General features: G+C 41.4%; 2 protein-coding genes across 3 annotated transcripts in view; one reads left to right on the top strand and one right to left on the bottom strand.

Annotated features, from left to right (window-relative positions):
* The window catches only part of PGM5 (phosphoglucomutase 5), a 163,496-nt gene extending 150,493 nt beyond the window's left edge, over nucleotides 1–13,003 (top strand). For both annotated transcript variants that reach the window (XM_040356968.1, XM_040356962.1), the window contains one exon: nucleotides 12,075–13,003. In XM_040356968.1, coding sequence (XP_040212902.1) covers nucleotides 12,075–12,096 — 22 coding nt within the window. In that variant the 3' untranslated portion in view covers nucleotides 12,097–13,003. The remainder of the gene's footprint in view (nucleotides 1–12,074) is intronic.
* A 3,105-nt stretch (nucleotides 13,004–16,108) lies between these two features.
* TMEM252 (transmembrane protein 252) lies at nucleotides 16,109–19,162 on the bottom strand. The gene is made up of 2 exons (XM_040356951.1): nucleotides 18,847–19,162; nucleotides 16,109–17,198 (listed from the first exon to the last, which is right to left on the bottom strand). Exons 1-2 carry the CDS (start codon nucleotides 19,119–19,121, stop codon nucleotides 16,922–16,924), a joined length of 552 nt encoding a protein of 183 aa, XP_040212885.1. The 5' UTR covers nucleotides 19,122–19,162; the 3' UTR covers nucleotides 16,109–16,921.
* Nucleotides 19,163–20,309: the final 1,147 nt, after the last annotated feature.

The raw sequence follows: 20,309 nt of genomic DNA, 5'->3' as shown, positions 1-20,309 counted from the left end.
GAATTTTAGTTCATTACCCCTGGCATAGGTGATTAGGAAATCAATGGGAGTACCACTTGCATCCAGCGTAAATATGCGCCCAAGATACGCCGGCGTAGGAAAGTTACGTTGGTCGGAAGAAGCCTATTTTCAGGCGTATCTAGTTCTATGGGCACGGAGCACAGATACAACGGCACATAGTTACACTTACGCGGCATATATCCAGATACGTCGCCGTAAGTGCTTTGTGAATCCGGGCCAACGAGTGTAAACTGTTATGGCAAACTTCATCCGGAACAGAATGGAGTATCTCTGTTTTTTAAACCAGATCAGCATAACAGAACTGACACCTTCAATTATCATTGGTCCTATTGCAACAATGCCTTGCAGCACTGTGATACAGGGTAAGATCAGAGAAGTTTACAGCCTGAGACAGTTCATGGCTAATCTACTTGCACTTCATGATTATTATTATTTTAGATCCACTGTGCTCTGGTGAGTGCATATGTAATGGGTGAGAATCCCTGAGTACTGAAAAATGTCTTTTGAACTCTCCTTTAACCAGTTCCTGCCCAGCCTATAGACAAATGATGGTTTATCATGGCTGCTGAACCCTGACACCATGGTCAGTTTACGTGCCTCCATCATCCGCAGCTCTCCTCCCTGCTCTCCGGTGTCCTTCTCCTCCCTCCCCTTCCTGCCTGTCAGCCCCGACCCACTCCACAATCCTCCCCTCCTTCTGCTACCATATCTATAGTATAGGCAAGCCATCCCATCTGTTAAATAACATAATGTGTCCCTGTGCCCAGCATGCTTATACTATAGTGGCTTAACAACCACTTTAAGTTCTGGTTTAAGAGCCCAAAATTGGCTGAAACTCTAATGATGTTCATGCATACCTGCTAATACATCTACAAAACAACGCCACAACTTGATAAGAACATGTGACATGACAGAATGTTCCCACCTGTAAAGCGAGCACAGTCTAAGAAACTGTGAACACATGAAGATTGTTTGTACATCAACACAATACAGACACTGGAACATCCTTGAGTAATTGTTCGAGCTGACGCCACTTACGGAGACATCAGGAAAATAGAGTTATTTATTACCAGCTGCCCTGTTCAGTCAATGATTTCTAGAAGTCATGAAACTGGGATGTATGACCTTCTGTGGGAACAGTAAAATCTTAATTCTTGTTACAAAAATAACCTTATGAAACACGGCAGCAGTGCAATGAATACATTAATTCATAGTGGTGTCTTGTGTGAACAACAAATATGACGTCGTCTTCTCAGCATACTAATGAACCATACCCACATTTTGATAGCAAGTAGAGGGAGGAAAACATGTAGGTGTTGTCTGAAACATCCAATCAGAGTCCTGATTTGCTGCTACATGTTATGACTGAAGACTGACTACTGGTTAATTGCTTTTTTTAGCACCTTCACTATTTCTGTCTACATAAAGGGCAAATACTCTGCACTTTTCATCAATGTACTTCTATCCTTGAAAATGCCAAATTATGAAAGGCTGAATGTTCACTACACTCTTACATGCGTCAGTAAATACCAATATTGCAAACGTTTATCGCAATTTTTATTGTCATTGAAGTCTATGTAAACTGTACTGCATTTAAAAGAGAAGTATGGACTTAAAGTGATTGTAAACGCAGAAGTTTTTTTCTTTTCTTAATGCATTCTATGTGCAGCAACCCCCATCAGCCCCCCTAATACTTACCTGAGGTCCCTCTAGATCCAGTGATGTTGCAGAAGTGTCTCGGCTTCCCGGGACTCCCCTTCTCATTGGCTGAGACGCCATTGGCTCCTGCTGCTGTCAATCAAAGTCAGTCAGACAACCAGGAGAGAGAGGGGCAGGGCCAGGCTACAGCTCCATGTCTGATTGGACATAGGGAGCTGTGGCTCAGGTCGGGTGCCCCCATAGCAGCCTGCTTGATGTGGGGCCATGCAACAGGAGAGAGGGGCCAAGACCACCGAACAGGAGGATTCGGGCTGCTCTGTGCAAAACCCCTGCACAGAGCAGGTAAGTATACACATGTTTGTTGATTTTAAATAAAAAAAAATGATTTTACAATCACTTAACCAAAAAAAAAAAAAACATTTATACTCACTTAGGTGGATGCAGCCTCAGTTTGTTGCTGCATCTGTCCCCACCGGCTCTGTAGTGAGAACTGAGCGTTCAAGAGCCGGTAAACGCTCGGTTCTCCCCCTTTGCTCTGAGCAGAGAGCCATGACTATCAATCACTGACTCTCTACTCTGCCCCACCAACTTTCACTGGAGCACTGGGCTATATAGGGGGCGGGAGGGGCTGGGTCCGGCTCCCTGAGAGGCTGAGCCAGGTTTCGGTCCAGGCTTCTGGGTGTATCCCGACCATATGGTCGGGATCTTTTCAGAGCCTGGACCAGCTCACAGTTATGGTGCTGTAATCTCGTTGAAAGTTCCTGTTCAGCAAAAAAAAAAAAAGCATTCAGCAAGCAGTAGTATTGCCTCCTGAATGGCTGCAAACCACTACTCTACTGCCCTCTGAAAAGCGATCTACAGCTGATTGCTTTTCAGGGAGGCAGTTGATACAGTAAACTTAGCCTTTGGTCAAAAAGCTAACTAAGCTTAAACCTGTTCCCACTCTCATTCTAAACCCTATTCTAACTACCCTGTAAAGGAAAGATCTGCACATTTACCCAATCTAACAAAACTCCGGTCTGGTCACATGATCTTCCCAGCGACCAACTTTAGTGAAAAGGAGAAAACAACGACAATGACTGCAGAGCCTGGGAAGTGATGCCACCCTTAGACTTACTATGTGGCATCTGTTGTCACTGTCCCTCCTCTACACTGAAGCCGGTGCTGGGACCCAATAACGTAATTGGACTGGGGTACCCTTAAATCAGGTAAGTATATACATCTTTCCCAACATACAACTTGTATTTTCCCTGATTAAGGGGAACAGATTTTCCTATTATGGTGGTTAACTTCATCTAACCGTAAACGGGAATGTTTCTCAAATTTAAAGGGGCAATATATTCCTAGTGAATTAGGGAAGCATATCCCAAATGCAGTCTTTTACATGCTTTTATGACTGTATCCAGTGGCGGCTGGGTCCTTTCTTTTTTTAGGGGGGTGGCAGTGGAGTGGCACTAGCACAACTGCCCCTACCCCCACCACCTGCTGTCCTTACCCTGGATGCAGGCGGTGAGAGCAGCGGTTGGAGCTGATGGGGCCATCTTCCTGCCCTGTCCTTAAGTGTGGCAGGCTCGGGGAAAGCTGCTCTGGTGTCCTCTCTGGTCTTCCCGCCGCTAGGCCCCATGACATTTTGGCCAATCGGGAAACGGGTTTCATACCTGCTTCCCGATTAGCCGGGAGGAGGATCAGTGTTGTAACAGCGACACACCTGGATGGGCTCCAGTCGCATCCTCTGCGACCGGAGCCCACCCTATTTTGAAGCCTATTAGAGCATCTGGCTCTAATCAGGTGCTTAAAAAAAACTGGCCACTGTAATTCATGTGCCCTGAAAGGGGTCGGACACATGAATAGGGGGCAGCCGCGTCAAACTCTGAAACCCATTGAAGTCTATGGGATCCAAACTGGAAAAATCATTTTGAAGGCTTATATGCAAGTTACTGGCCATAAAAAAGAGTATGGGGCCCAGGTACTGCCCTGGGGGACATATATCAATGCAAAAAAATGATTGTTTTTAAGGGATCAGTGATTTAAAGGAGTTTTTTTTATGTGCTTTCTTTACTGAGTGCTGCTGATTCTGTTGATGCTGGAAACCATTGTCTGAGGAGGTGTTGCATTTGTCCACCTGGAGTTGGCTGGAGAATGCTGAGCTTGCTTATGCCCCGTACACACCATCACTTTATGTGATGAAAAAAAACGACATTTTCTGTGAAGTAAAAAATTACGTTTTTGAAACTTCAATTTTCAAAGACGAAGTTGCCTACACACCATCGTTTTTCTCACAATGTTCTAGCAAAGTGAGGTTACGTTCCACCACGTTTTTCCATTGAAGCTCGCTTCATAAGTAGCTTCTGGGCATGCGCGGGTGAAAAAACGTCGTTTTAAACATGCTACACATGGTCAATTTCTGTGAAGTAAAAGTTGACGTTTTGAAAAACGACACATAAAATTGAAGCATGCTTCAATTTTTTTTGGTCGTTTTTTAGAAGACATAAAACGACGTTTTCCCCCACACACGGTCAATTAAAGTGACGTTTTTAAAAACGTCATTTTTTTTCATCACATAAAGTGATGGTGTGTACGGGGCATTAGACTTCCATAGAATTGGGCTCTAGGGGTCCGGTAAGCGGCATTATTACTTCTTTGGTGGAGGCACACTGGATTCAGTATTACAACACAGAAGTTCTAGACTAGCCACTTGAAGACTGGGCCTTTTCTGTCACTTTTTGTTTACATGTAACAATTTTTTATTTATTTTTTTGTTAGAAAATGACTTAGAAACCCCAAACATAATATACAGTATTTTTTTTAAAGCAGAGGCTTTACAAAATAAATTGGTGCTTTTGCAATTTTTTATGTTACACTGTATTTGCGCAGTGGTTTTTTAAAGGCAATGTGGGAAAAAATACACTTTTTTGAATTTTAATGCAAATAAACACAATACATAACCCAATTTATTTATTTTTTTTAAATATAAAAGATGATGTTACGCCGAGTAAACAGATACCAAGCATGTCATGCTTGGCGACAAACGGCATACATTTCACTACTTATAGGCGGCACTTTAAAAGCCTTTACAGGTTACCACTTTAGATTTACAGAGGAGGTCTAGTGCTAGAATTACTGCCCATGATCTACCGTTTGTGGTGATACCTCACATGTGTGGGAAAATCGCTGTTTGCGTGTGGGCAGGACCAACGCCCCGTTTCACCTTTGCGCACTAGCATGTGAGATGGGTGCACTTTTTTGCATTTTTTTCCACCCGCAATTTTTTTTTTTTTTAAGTCAGCAGCTACTAACAGTGTAGCTGCTGACTTTTAATAAGGACACTTACCTGTCCTAGGCACCTGCGATCACTCGGTCCTGGCGCCTCCATCCTGACTAAGGGAAACAGGCAGTGAAGCCTTACGACTTCACTGCCCGTTTCCTACTGCGCATGCGCGACTCGCACAACGCTTTGTGATTGGGCGGCTGCCTCCTGGGATACACACAGTTCCCACAGACAGTTCCCAGAAGGCAGCGCGCCCCATTGACCAGAAGACACGGCGACGGAGGACGAAGAAGAAGAGGACTGCGGTGGAGGAAGAGGCAGAACAGCTACTTCCGCATAGAAACAGCCCTTTTTGGTGAGTATAAATTATTTTTTATCATTTTTTTTTTTTTTGCAAAAAAAAAACGGGTGGAACTCCACTTTAACTATTCATTTTTTATTTTTACACATTTTTTTTATCACTTTTATTGCTGTCAGGCATGTGACAGGCACTTTTTATGAAGGGATCTGGCGTCTATAAGACCCTAAATACCTCCTCTGCCCTTGAAAGCATTCAAAACACTAAGATCTGTGTTTTTGAATACTTTCGATTTAAAAAAAAAAGGCGCCATTAACATCTGGGTAAACTGTAAGTGATGTCATGTCATCGCCTCCACGTTACTATAGCGGAAACTGATTCAAAGCCAATCCCGTCTTTGTATGGGTCACTGAGTAGTCGGCTGACGTGCCAGTTGGTAGCTCAGGTCTCCCGGTAGGATGGGAGAGCCGAGAGTGTCACGGAAAGCGGTGGCAGGGGGGTAGCCTCTGCTGTAGCAATTGAGCAGTTAGTTAGCCGCTCCAATTGCTTTTACAAGAGAGAGGATCATCAACCGTACCGGGGTGATGTCTGCAGCTACAGGCATCGCCCCTGTACAATTGAAGTCAAATGATGTACTAATTTGGCGTGATTTGGTGCCAAGAGTAGGAATCTCTCTAAATACATAGACAATAACCCTATCTTGCAATTAGAATTATCAGTCTTCTGTAGACATGTAATTGGAGGTGGGTGAAATATTACAGAAATACAGGCAAAAGTGCAAAAACAAGATACTGTTGCTGACAACATTGGAGACAATTATATTTTAATTACACATTCTGTATTCATAAAAGCAATAAGTACATACTGTTGCCCTACAAAATGAATGTGGAATAAAAGACTTGCCAAAATGTGGATTATTGAGTCATATACCAAGGTCTGAACTCATCTGCAGTATAAGAACAGATAAAGACTTTAAGCAGAAATAAATGTCATCATTGAGACATATAATTACACTCTTGTCTGACTTACAACAATGGTAAGCCTAGTATCATGAGTGTTGGCAGGTAAACTAAATGTCCTTTAATATCCGGCAGAGGATACAGCTGTCTCATGTTGTTATATCTTATTATGGGATTGCTAAAAGCCTTTATTGAAGGGATGTGGATTGTGAATGCTGATTAAAAGATTAGAGAAAAAAAATTAAATTTTAGTATGTTTTCCTACTTGTTAGAGTCTGTAACAGTTTTATACATTGCAGTCCAAATACCATTTAGACATTTGCTTAAAGTGGTTCTAAAGCCTTAAAGCGGAGGTTCACCCTATATCTCAACTTCAGCTTATCCAGAGCAGCTCATTAACTACATAGACATTTCGCTATCCATTTTTTGTTCTTACATTTAAATACCTTTCATCTGCAGTTGATTGCAGACACTTCCGGGTATGCCTCCCGCGGGAGTGGGCGTGTCTTTGCTGGGACTAGTTCGCAATGTCTCCTGGGAGCACAGTGTCATGCTTCCCAGAAGACAAATCACACTGCCCAACGACGAAATCTCGCGAGATTTTACTCACTTCCAGGAAGTATTTGCTTGTGGGCTTCACGCTGCCCACAAGCAAAATGAAAAATGCCTGCAGGAATTTTTATAAATTATTTGTAGCTGCCGATTCAGACTGTGGAGGAGTAGGAAGCTTAAAGACGTGAGTACAAGCTTGCCTACATTAAAACATTTAAATTAACATGAAAAAAAAAAACACAACGGACCGCGGAACCCCCGCTTTAAGTTTTTTTACCTTAATGCATATTTTGCATTAAGGTAAAAAAAACTCTATATCCAGAATCCCAGCCAACTTCCTAATGCTGGCCATACACTATACGAAAATTTGTCCGACATTTGGTCGTTAAGAAAGATCTTTCGTTTTTCGAACAGTTAATGGGCACAAAATCGATAATCGTTTGAATGTTTTTGAGCCAAAAAAACGAAGGACAAGTTTGGAAATTTTCTGCCGAACGAACGATAAATCGGAAGGTTAATGTGTTTCCCGTCCGAACTTTCTGCACTAGGTATATGTAAAAAAAAAACATTTTTTTTTTATGTCCACTGAACGATTTATTGGTCATTACTATCGTTTGCACTCACTCACGAACTTTTGTTTTTCGAAAGTTCGTTCGGACGATTTTTCGTGGAGTGTATGGCCAGCATTATAATTACCTGAGTGCTGTGCATGAGAGTAGTGCATCTCTCCCCCCTCTCTCTCTCTCTCTCTCTCTTCCTTCTCACAGGACATATTAATAGCAGCGGGAGGCATTGGCTCATGCTGCTGTCGATCAAATCCCTTGACAAGGGGGAGGGGCAAAGTCCTGCTGTCTGTGTCTATGGATGTAGGCAGCATGGCTCTGGAGTGAGCACATGCAAGTGGCTTGCTAGAGGAGTTACTCAGAAGGCAGGAGTTTACAGGAGCGCCATTGGGGGGCCCCAGAACAGGAGGATTGGGGCTGCTGTGTACAAAAACATTGCAAGGAGCAGTAAGTATAACCCTTGAAAAGTTAAAGGTTAAGAATCACTTTAATTGCAATGAAAATGCAAAAAAAAAAACCCTAATCCAATTTTCTTTGAAGGCTGCTTGTGGTAAAAGTGAATGCAAACAATGTATGCATTGAAGATAAAAGCTATGCTTTATTAGGCTCAATGCGGTTGGAATTTGGGCTTGTTGCTACCATGGGTTCAAGGTTCACAGTACCTGCAAATGAATGCAAGAATTCTTTGTAACCATAATACACTGCCTGGCCTCTGAGCTTAGTTTAGCTGGCCTATAAGGGTCAATAAAGTTTTTTTTAGATAAATTAGTCAGCTCATTATAGAAGAGAGATATCATATCAGCCATACTGACAATGGGCTTAAGCCCAGTATGCATTAACCGGAAAAAAAAATATCCGACAGGTGTACCACTGTCTGTTCAACAGAAGCCTTCTGTTTCAATGGTCAGGATCCAGCAGTCAGGACTGGACTCAAGTGGAGGAGACCCTACTTACCTAGCCGCATGGGGTCATGCACACGCATGGGGTCTGTGCTGGTGCCCAGTGGAACCCAGTTGGGTAGATAGGTTGGATATAGGTTGCAAAGCTGGACAGGTGGGATGGAACACTGCTCTGTGGTGTCTCCTTCAAAAGGCATCTTAAGCAGGTGTATGTAATGTGGGACCAGGAGGCACCTGTATGACAGCTTAGGATTATGATACAGGGACACAGGGGTGTACAGCTCGCTTCCACATCAGAATGCCACCAAAATGCTGATGCCACATGAACATAGCCTTGCCTGGTCCTGGGCATTAGGGAGCACATACACCGGAGAGTCAGGAGGAAGAACAGTGAGAGAGAGAGTGAAAGGCCTTGTGTACCAGGCGAGTCAGCCCTGCCCACACGTACCTGTCACTGTAATGTAGCAAAGGCCAAAAACTCACAGAAGGGGCCTGATTCTGAGATAGAATGGGCGGAGCTGCAAAGCCCGATTTGACCCACTGGTGTTAGGACCCTGAGAAAAAAAGGTGATTTGAGACATTTTTTTTTGTTCCAGCAGCTACAGAAGAGACACTTGCCTTGGAAAGATGCTGCTGGAGACAGTAGGGTGGGTGTTGGAGAAGTCTTAACTACCCTTAACAGGACCCCATGACCCCCTTTCTTTCTTTACATGGCATATCCTAAGTCTCCAAAGCCCCTTGTAAGACTTCCCTCCGTGTCACAAAAGGCTGAAGATGTTGCAGCAGATGCAGCAGAAGAATGTAGTGGAGGCAAGCTGAATTCAGAGAGTAAGAAAAAACGAGGAATGTAGGCCTTGTGCAGCATACTTGCCTCATTGAGGCTCAGCTGTCACAGAGTGCTGCCACGAGTCATAAGTTTCCTCTTGCATGCGGTTCCCAAACGGCTGGTACTTTTACTATAGTTGAAACAATGGAGGCAAAAACTGCAGATCACAAAAGTGCTGTCGGCGGCAGATATGTTAAAAAAAAGTCCCATACTGCAGAGCTCAGTCCTCTGCAAAATACTTCTGCCCCTGGACACAATGCTGTTCTGCCCAACCCCCAGAATTGTTCTCCTCTCGAATTGGTGACACCAATGGATGATCTGCCATCTCTTCATCTACCCTTTCCTCATTGCTGAAACCAACTTTGCAGTAAGCTCCAGCCATTGGAACATCCATGCCTCATGCTGCTTTTTTTTTTTTGCTTTGCTAAATGGCCTTTATGGCACTACCCAGCTTCCATGCCCTTTTTTTAATAATAGCTTGCATATTAGCTTTGATAATGGCCAGAATTTAGCATAATAATTTTCCACCTATAGTTTTAAATTTGATTTACTGCTAAGATTCGCTGCTTACATGCTCCCACTGTTTCAATCGTTTTAGCTATCATGCATGGCTTTCATTCATAACAGCTTGGAACCTGTGGTTGACTACAGCTAATCACATGGTACAGGGTACTGTGATTGGCCCAGGTACCATGTGATAGCTGTGGGCCAAGCATAGCAGGACGTTATATTCTATATACATGTGTGTCAGCAATAATAAGCAAGAGTATCTAAACATCCCATATAAAGCTGCGAATGGAAGGAACCATTCAGTGCCACAGGGAACACAACATTTTGACACTCCTGGAAGTGTCAGTTTTGGAAGAGACTTTACCCAGGGATTACTCTGCAGTGGAGTGGTGTTACGTTGAATCATGCAGGTAGCAAGAGAGATGGATATCCCAATGCTTTTTTGCAGCTATGCCATTTTTAGGACCAAAGTGTACTTGTTTTAATATTTTTTTCTGTTTTTTGAGACTACACCTTTCAGCTTGACAACCAACAAAATACATTTTGCCTCTTGCCAGTCATGCCACCACGTGTGCCTCTCTGCCCATGTTACAAACAGGTGCTCCCTAATCCATCGGCTTTGTCCCCCATCAGCAGAAGTAACCAACATATGATATTATCCTTTGTATAAAGGCCAAATGTTATAAGCTTTGTAAGGAGGAACTCTAATTCAATTTAAAAAAAAAAGTGTTGCATAAGTACAGAGAAAAAAAAGCTACCCAGAAAAAAAATCCTAATGACATTCATAAATAAACCATACTGAGATATTGGAGATATACAGAAGCCAATAATTAAAAATTAAACCTTGTGTTCAAATTGTTGGTAATGTACAGTATGTGTGAATACATTTCAATAACTGTCTGCATGGCAGCCTGCGCGTTAAAAGGCCATTCCTTACTCAAATAATTTTTTTGTATTAGAACTGTCAGCAAGTAGGATGTTTTGAATCGATACCTGCAATTATTCATCAAATTTGGCTTGTTCAGTTGTTCAGCTTTAGTTAGAAGGAGCACTCACTGGCTTCTTAAATAACACCGTTGTGAGATTTTCTTTCAGTAGTTTGTTTCTGTCCATCCCAAAAGGACACGAGGATTAAATTGCTTGCTTACATCTCAGTTATTTGTTTGTTTGATGTTATCAAGATGTTATTGTGTGGAATGAACATGAATTGTTGGCTTTGTAATGACTGCAGTATTTATTTTACTTTTGGATAGAATAGTCATAGCCAAGTCCATTTTAATGGCATATACTTATCTTCCCTGTGAACCTTTCTGTTCTGTCAATCATACTTCAGGAGTAACAAAAAAAATACCCAGTACCTCAAGGTAAGGGGCAGCATGTGACTCACTCCCTTTCCTTCAAGGTGCTGCTGGTTATTGGCTGCTCAGGCAAACAGTGCCGAAACATAGGTAAGGTAACAGGGTCCTTAGCCTTTTGTATGCTCCTAGATTTGACTATAGACAGTACCAGTGGCGGGGGGGGGGCAGCAAACCAAACAACCCCCCCCCCTCCAGGGGTGGCAAACGCGGTCAGGCTCTTGGCAGCGATGCAGAGCAGATGACGGATACAAAGCCGATGACGGTGACCATCTTCCAGATCTCCTTGTACATCCCCTTTGCCCCTGGTACTGGCCAATACAATAGCTAATCCTCTCGACCAATCGCGCTCCTCCAGATTCCTGATTGTTCCGAGAGGAGAAGCAGGAAGACAATAGCGAATATTATTTTGCTATTGTCACACAAGTGGGTTAACTTGGGGTGCAGTGCTCTGCGCCCTGAGCCCACCCTTTTTGAAGCCAATTATAGCCTCAGGCTCTAATCATGTGCTTCAAAAAAAGAAAAACATTGGAATCCATGCGTCCGGTGCCCCGCATGTAGAATAGGGGCCCGTGCGCATAGATTAGGGGGCAGCTCCCCAGTGCCCAGTATGAAGCAGCTGCCACTGGACAGGACTCTCTTCAATCATTAAGACTAAACAGGCAAGCAAAGAGAAGGTAAATATGTACAGTTGGTAAGGCATCAGCAAAGCACATGCTCACTTTTAGTTGGTGGGTACACATGAAGAAGCAGTAGATAGTTATGGTATAGATGTGCCAATATTTGTTTTGCCTCCCCAGTCTTAGAAATGAATGGTCTCTATAACTTATCCAGTTGTGGCGAGATAGCTATAACTTACAGTCTCAGCGGAGTTGACGGACAGTGACTCAATCCAAACTACATCTTGCAGATCGTAGAAAGCTTTAATCGAAAACTTGTGCAGATCTTGACAGGTAAACATTGGATAGGTGAACAAATCATGTGCCAGCTCCAGTAATATACATGTGTTCAGAATAGAAGCTACAGGCACACTGAAGGAGGTGGGACTAACTATACAGAGCATCTCCTAACTAAGAGCAAGGCAGGGACAAAAATATTAAAAACAAAGAAACAACAATGCATGTGTAACATGATAATATTACCATTAATCTTTTCTTTCCATAGGCTGTCCTGGGTCCTCTTATAGCTATTGCTTTGAAGCTTTCCCAGATTCATGAGAGGACTGGCCGAAAAGGACCTACTGTTATCACTTGAACACTTCCTACAAAAATCACCCAGGGCCAAAGACAAGTGTGTGTGATTGGGAGAGATTAATACTGTTTTGTTACATAACCTACAATATTTTTCAGTAAATGTTTAGTCCCAGAAGAATTTATAATAATGGTTCATGTTCCTCATAGACACTATGTAAAAAGCAATCATGTACCCTTTAGTCATGAAATAATGAGCCTTGTTTATAAAGAAGTGTCAGTGTTATTCAAACATCCAATCAAATTTGAGCTGTGTTTTTTTTTTTTTTAGGAAGAGTAGCAGGGGAAAGGAAAATGCTACTGGTTCCCATTGGCATGAACATACTGCTCAGTGCTCACATACACTTTTAATACATGGGGTTCAATTGTGGCTAACATAAAGGTGAACACATTCATTTATCAGTACTGCGTGAAGCCATTGGTCTTGTAATGTTTAAGTCACTTTTTCACTTTTGATGAAGAAAGATCAATGCAGAATCAGCATTTTGAACTTTACACAAACATGACACTTTTTGTGACACGCTAGCCATTGACTGAGAAATAAATACACACCACAAATATGCACATTACTGTATTTAATGTTTGTATCACTGTGATAAATCTCTGTGTTTACTATTTTTTAAACTGATCAATTCCTCTTTCTTCCAAACCAAAAAAAATGAAGACACTTTGAAACTTCAGAGGCACAAAGGCACCTGTTCATATCTGTAAAGCTAATAGAATTCTGCCTGCCAACAATACTTTCTCAAGTGGATGGTAGTGTGCTGTATATATATAGAAAAAGCATTCAATGGTGGTGGACTTTAATTTGATCATCTGAATAAAGTATGATGTTTGAAATTGTCTAGCGTGGCTTGTATTCCTATTACCCAGCAGTTTCTTAGTACAAGAAAAGCTGGCCATACATGGCTCGCTTTTCATCCTGATTCCTGTGACTCAGCTGAAATTCAAGCTATGAATGACTCTGCCGATTCCCCACCCAGCTGACTTGACAAACTTGGTTTAGTGGTTTAGGGTGTGAACTTCAGTTGATGGTCACCACTAATGATAATCAGCATCTTCTAAACAATTCCTTACAACGAATGACAATCGTGTGTTTTTCTACATGAAATTATGAAGACCATATCATACGAATAATGATGTAATTACTTGTGCTTTTTTGTTGCTTGTGAAGCCTCGTACACACGACAGAGGAACTCGACAGGCGAAACACATCGTTTTCCTCGAAGAGTTCCTTGTTAGGCTGTCGATGCTCTCCTTTTGGCTCGACGGGATCCTCGACAGTTTCCTCGTCGAAAAATGTACACACGACCGGTTTCCTCGTCAAAAAAAAATCCCAGCAAGTTTCTTGCTGGTTTTTGCAGAGAAACTCGGTCGTGTTTACGAGGCCTGAAAATAGATTTGTAGTCAATTCCAGTCAATTCCAGTCAATTCAGCAAAATGTAACTAATTCACCAAGCAATGGACCTCTCAGGTTTAGCAGTCACTCACGTTATCCACGTTACTGTTGACCAATACATGCTAAAACTTCTGAGCTTTATAGACAAGTGTTATAGCCAGCTATAGCAACAACTCTGTAGCATGATAGAAACTGCCATAGAAAAAAAATCTAGAGAGATTTGTAGCTGTTTTATATCTCTGCTATAGAGTTGTAGATGTGACCACCCTAGTTGTGTGCAGGGTCATATATGAGATATTGTCACCAATGGGCTAGTGCCCTGGGAAGCAGAAAAGAGGCGAGGCGAGTGCAATATTTTTCCCTTGTGTTGGAAATCCAAAAGTGGAACTGGGAAGGTGGGGAGGGGACAACATGTACACAGGGAAGTCTGTTGCTTTGTTTATTTAAGTTAATCTTCACCCTCTAAACAAAGTTCCCTCCTTTCCACCCCTCTACTACACAAATAGCCCAAAATGCTTGGTCCCACCCCCCCTTACAGAACATGGCAGCGTGGGACCCGTTTGGTGGCAGAAGACAAGAGGATCTCAGCAAAAGATGCTGGATCCACTGGGTGGGTGAGTATCTGAATTTCGCAGAACACACCACCTGTTAAGTAGGGGTTTAAATTAAAATTGGGCACATGGTGAAGATCCACTGTGAGTTCACATAAGCTCATTACAGCCCCCTCTTGTCATGCACTGTATGTGCACTCATCCTGTATTGACTGCCTTTTCTCCAGAATGTGTATCTCTGTTTCTTAAGCAGGCAACAGGTGATGGGAAAGTGACATTGACCTGCCAGGTGCCTAGGGTGAAGTAAGGAGGTATGTTCTGAATGTGGAGGAGGCATTTTAACATACGAAGTGTGGGACAGAGGGTGTCAGAAAGTTGAGAGCTGGATACCCAGGGCAAACAACAAGGTTTAGGCATCTGACCAGATCAATAAAGATCTCCTCTGGGAAAGAAAACATTTTTTTCCCTAAATAGCTTCCTTTACCTTAGTGCAGTCTTCCTTCACTTACCTCATCCTTCGATTTTGCTTTTAAATGTTTTTATTTCTTCTGAGAAATTCTCACTTCCTGTTCTTCTGTCTTTAACTCCACACAGTAATGCAAGGCTTTCTCCCTGGTGTGGAGAAAGCCTCTTGAGGGGGTGAGCAAGAGTGTCAGGGCACTCTCTACTTTGCAGATAGAGAAAGGAGCTGTGTGTTAGTGGGCGTCCTGACACTCCTGCTCGCCCCTCTCGAGAGACTTTCTCCACACCAGGGAGAAAGCCTCACATTACTGTGTGTAGTTACAGACAGAAGAACAGGAAGTGAGGATTTATCAAAAGAAATAAGGACATTTAAAAGCAAAATGGAAGGATGAGGTCAAATGTCACTGAGTGGATGTCAGAGGCAGGAATTGCGGCGATGAGATCACACTGTTTGGCCTCGTACACACGACCGAGAATCTCGTCGTAAAAGAAACGTTGTTGTCCTCGACGAGGTTCTTGTAAGGCTTGACGAGAATCTTGTCAAGCTTTCCTTGCATACACACTGTCAAGACAAAATCTTGTCGTTCTCAAACGCGGTGACCTACAACACGTCTGATGGCACTATAAAGGGGAAGTTTGATTCCACTGGCGCCACCCTTGGGGCTGCTTTTGCTAATCTCATGTTACTGCGTGTAAACGATTTGCGCTTTTCAGTCTGTTACAGCGTGACGAATGTGCTATATCCATTACGAACGCTACTTTTATTGAAGGTGCACTCTCGTCTCATACTTCATTCTGAGCATGCGCAGGTTTCTAAGCATACACACGAACGTGTTTCTCGTCGTAAACCAGCTCGATGAGAAAAAAGAGAGCACATTCTCTTTTTTTCTCGTCGAGATCCACAACAGTTTTCTCGACGAAAAACATAGACACGACCGTTTTTCTTGGCAAAAATGCTCTGCCAGCATTTTTCTTGATGGATTTTGCCAAGGAAAACGGTTGTGTGTACGAGGCCTTTGAGTATCCAAGACATATAGAATGCCAGGTGCAGAATCATGCCATTAGGCACCACTTTAATCAGAAACATCATTTTTGGGTTCACTGAACCTAAAACAGCACAGTTACATAGAAATGTATCAACCATATGAATTCTATAAATATAAAAAAAATGTATATTCAGGTTTTACCAATAATAAATATATCTGTAGTAAACCCTCTACTACATTTATGGACGTCTCCTCTGTCGTGTTTGGCAGACAGTACTGAACTGAATGTGGCCAGGCAGTGGTGCAGTTTTTTGGGAGTTAAAACAGGCAGTGAAAAGGTTACATAACGCTCCCTCACTGCCTGTCAAATTCCCTATAAAAATCGATCCACCGTGGATACGGCAGTGTAAATGAGAGAGTAAAGCCTTTTTTTTATAGTCTAATATTTGTCTAATGAGCAAATATGCTTGAACTTCATGATAGTAACAGTCTTGTGTTATCAATTGATCTTTGTAATAACCCATCTTTTAAATAAATGAAAGATACTGAATAATCTTTAGTTTAATATTTATTCTACCAAACATGCCTTATAAAATAATACATATATCAACAAAAAAGACAGTCAAAACATACAAGTAAACAATGTAACATGCAGCACACAAGAATTTCACATTGGTTGGATGACAGTACACAGTATTAAATACCAAGTATTGTGTTGCACTGGGGATACAAGAAAAATAAATGTAATACTGTCAAAAAACACCTTGTCTCATGTGTATAGTCTTAAAATGTTTGTCAGAATTAGATAAAGCATAGTGCTTCCATTATTGTTACAGCCATGCCATAAAAACACATGTATATAATGTAGACATCTTTGCATTGATCTAATGCACACCATTTGCAGTCCTGCTTGTACGGCCATGACAAAATACATACAGGTAAACCACAGCACTTAAATTGCTTCTATATCTTTTTCAAACAAAATACCCATTGCCTATCCCTCTGGACATTAGCACAGACTATTTCCAGTCCAGACCAGTAGACCATGCAATATACAGTATATCACACAATATATGCCTATATGTGGATATTCCACCCAACTATAAACTATGCAGATACATATGTAAAAATCTGCTTTACAGAGGATGGTACTGTATGTGGATGACTGTGTTAGCTCCCATTGGTGTTACTCAATGAACTCTCTGCAAACTTGTAGTACAGCTCACTCTACAGCTATAGAAAACTGCCAGCACAAGCTTCACCTTCTGGATTCATGCATTCTGTAATGCCTTGCTATAATTGCTGACTCGTACCATTGTACATAGTCAAAATCAATCACTTTCACTCTTTCATATATTCCGACTCAGTCATTTGTCTCCAAACTAGTGATATTTTCAGTCTCTGGTACACGCTCAGTGTTTACTTCAGCATCAGGGGCACGTGTCTGCACTGACATCTCATATGAGGGTGGGGAGTCTTCACACAGAAAGGTTTCATCTACAACATCCATGGTGGTCTCCGTGTACAGAGGAGGAGGTATGTTGAATCCTTGCTCACCCACATAGATATGACAACTTGCATTGGGATGCAGGACAGTATGATGAAGAGCTGTTTCATATGATGGTGGGTAGAAATCTGGCCTGAAAAACAAAAGTAAGCCAAGTTGGTGACACAAACTCATAAAAAGTAAAACAAATAGGTTTATAAAATCAGTAAATTTAAAACTGGTACATGAATATATCACAAAAAATTAGCAGGAGAAGAATAATAAAAGAAGCTCTTATTTTTTACCTCATTCCAGCAAAGCATTTCACACATTTGAGCAGCATATATTATATGGAATCTGTCTGGTTGTTACTAGTTAAATTTCTGGTTCCTATCACACAACTGATTAACTCCTTTGAAGCCTCGTACACATGACCAAGGAACTCGACGGGCGAAACACATCGTCTTGCTCGTCGAGTTCCTTGTTAGGCTGTCGAGGAACTCGGCGAGCCAATTTTCTCCATTCCCGTCGAGGAAAACGAGAACATGCTCTCTTTTTGGCTCGATGAGTTCCTCGACAGTTTCCTCGTCGAAAAATGTACACACGGCCGGTTTCCTCGGCAAAAAAAACAAAACAGCAAGTTTCTTGCTGTTTTTTGCAGAGAAACTTGGTCGTGTGTACGAGGCTTCAGTAATGCTATTTCCACAGCACAGCACACCTCTGCAGCATCTAATGGGCTAGCATTGCTTTCAGGAGTTTGCAAATTAAAGCCACCCTAAAAGGTTCACTTTAATGCCCGCCCTACTTAATAACATAATCAACATTTATAGTGCTAACTGCAAACTTGAGCTCACGACACATGCCTCATATATAGCAATGTTCCAATTACAGACTGCAGTGATTGGAAGCAACTCTTTAAAATATCACTTTTCGGCTTGCCTTGACATCCTAGTCTGCTACTATGCAACTGTTTGACTGATGTAGATCAAAGAATCACTGGATTAAGTTACAACAGCTTTGTCCAATCCAAGTCTAATCTGTTCATACTGTACATTATCCATTCACAGTTCCATAAATTAAACATTGTGCAATTTATTCATTTTGCTAAGGCATTACCATTGATACATTTTGATAAAAATCATCAGACCCATGGTAAAAAATGTGGTTCATTGGTGCAAGTAGAATTGTAGTAACATATATGTACAGGTATATTCAAACAGATCTGGTGATTTCAGTTTTATCTTTTGCATTCAGTTGGGTACTGTAAATAAATATTATCCTGCCGAAATATGAAGAGCAAAAGAAGTAGGGGCATATGTTTTAGGTATTACCCAAAACACACCCCAGTTTAGTCACCACTAAGTCTTCCAGGTGCAAAGAAATAAATTACGTAATGCTGTTTTTGGTCTATGCATTATTTTGACAATGCGGTGGACTATTGGGTTGATTTAAAAAGTGCAAGGGCAGTTGCTCCAGAGCTTATTAAATGAAGTAAAGCTTCTCTTTGCAAAAAATACCTAATCACGTGCAAGAAAAATAAAATAAAAAATAAAATCTATTTTTTTGCTTGCACACGATTGGATGATGGAAGTAAGCAAAGCATCTGCTCATTTGATAAGCTCTGGTGAAACTACTCTTGCAAAGTGCACAGATATTCACCTTTAATCCACCCCTATGTCCTCAATGTTTTATTTTCTATTTTTTAAATGTATGCATTACATTAAATATATGCTATCTATTGCAAAAAAAAAATCTCCGGTGACATAAAAATTTAGATTTAAAAGTGAAACTAAATACTATACCTGTCTACTGTTTCAATATGTACTTCCTGCTGGCTATGAATTCGTCTGATCATGTTTTGGAAGAGACTCTTGTGGTTGGCCTCATGATATGTGCTCCAAAAAATCCCAATCAGAAGAAGCAAAAAGCCCAATGGCATGAGCGTGTATGCCACAACTGTTTCATGTCTACAGTTACATGAGTAGCTAGAGGATACAAAAAAAGCTCCAAGGCAGACAAGACAGAAGCCCAACACAAGGAGCAAGAATCGGAGTATTGTGTACACGTTTGTTTTCATCTTCGTGATTGGATACTGAAAGCGTCTACTGCTCCCTCTCATCCAGCAGTTTTATATAGCACAAGGAGACCTGCCCTTTGGATAATGATTGAAGAAAGCCATACGTGTGATATTCATTAACCATGGGAAAGCGGTATTCCAAGTTATACTTCCTGAGGCTACACCACTAAAACATATTTACCAGCAGTGTTAAACTATTACACAAGCACTTGTTTTGAAGAGTGACACAAGCATACTTGCATTTCAATTGGAATAAACATACACTTTGAATCTGCAACACAACTATACTAACCCATTTGGTTTACAAATCCGTAAGGCTATTTGTTTTTTATCCTATAGGCAGCTTGAAAACAAAGGTCTAGTAAGTAAAGGTAACCCCACATAATTGTTTTTAATTGATAGCAAAGTCTACCAGCAAAAACAGTAAATTGCCCTTCTCCATGAATGGTTTGTGAATGCTGTCAATTGTCAATTTCTGGTTGCTGTGGGTAATTGCCCATCATTTCCTTATAATTTATATAATAATTCATATAATTATAATTTATATAATAATTTGCATAAATGCATCTAATAAATCCTTGAAGGATTTAGCAAGGGAGTTTAGGTGGTGCATAACCTGCTATCAGATTGGACGGAACTGATTAAGTAATGTGAATATATGTAATCGCTTATTTAGTACTGTTTATTGTTGATCTGCATACTTATCTAACAGTATGTATTTATGGTTACAGATCATAAAAAAATAGATAAGAAAAGGTCAATGTATAGAGCAGTTTCAGGCAAAAAATGAAAATAGTCACGAACTACACCACCCAGCAAACAAAGCAGCTGTGCTATAAACAGTATGTTCACTTTTCCTTAATGTTTATTTACCTCAAATTCTTGGAAATCCACTGCATCAACAAAGAGACACTGCTCCATAGAGGTTCTGTAGATAGGCAGTAGGAATACATTTTTTTAAGGTGAACAACTTCTCAATTTGAGCTTTCCCATCAAATCTGTGCAAGTACTAAGGAACCTTTAGTGTGTGTCCCTACATGACATGCAGGCGCATATCAGGACTCAGGAGCCATAGATTACTGATGCCGCGTACACACGATCGGTTCGTCTGGTGAAAACGGTCGTTTTCATCAGACGAACCGATCGTGTGTGGGCCCCATCGTTTTTTTATCCATCAGTGAAAAAAAT

Source organism: Rana temporaria, chromosome 1 (genome assembly GCF_905171775.1).
Source record: "Rana temporaria chromosome 1, aRanTem1.1, whole genome shotgun sequence".
Lineage (NCBI taxonomy): Eukaryota > Metazoa > Chordata > Amphibia > Anura > Ranidae > Rana > Rana temporaria.
The sequence above is the reverse complement of the archived record's forward strand: the minus strand, read 5'-3'. Positions and strand labels throughout refer to the sequence as shown.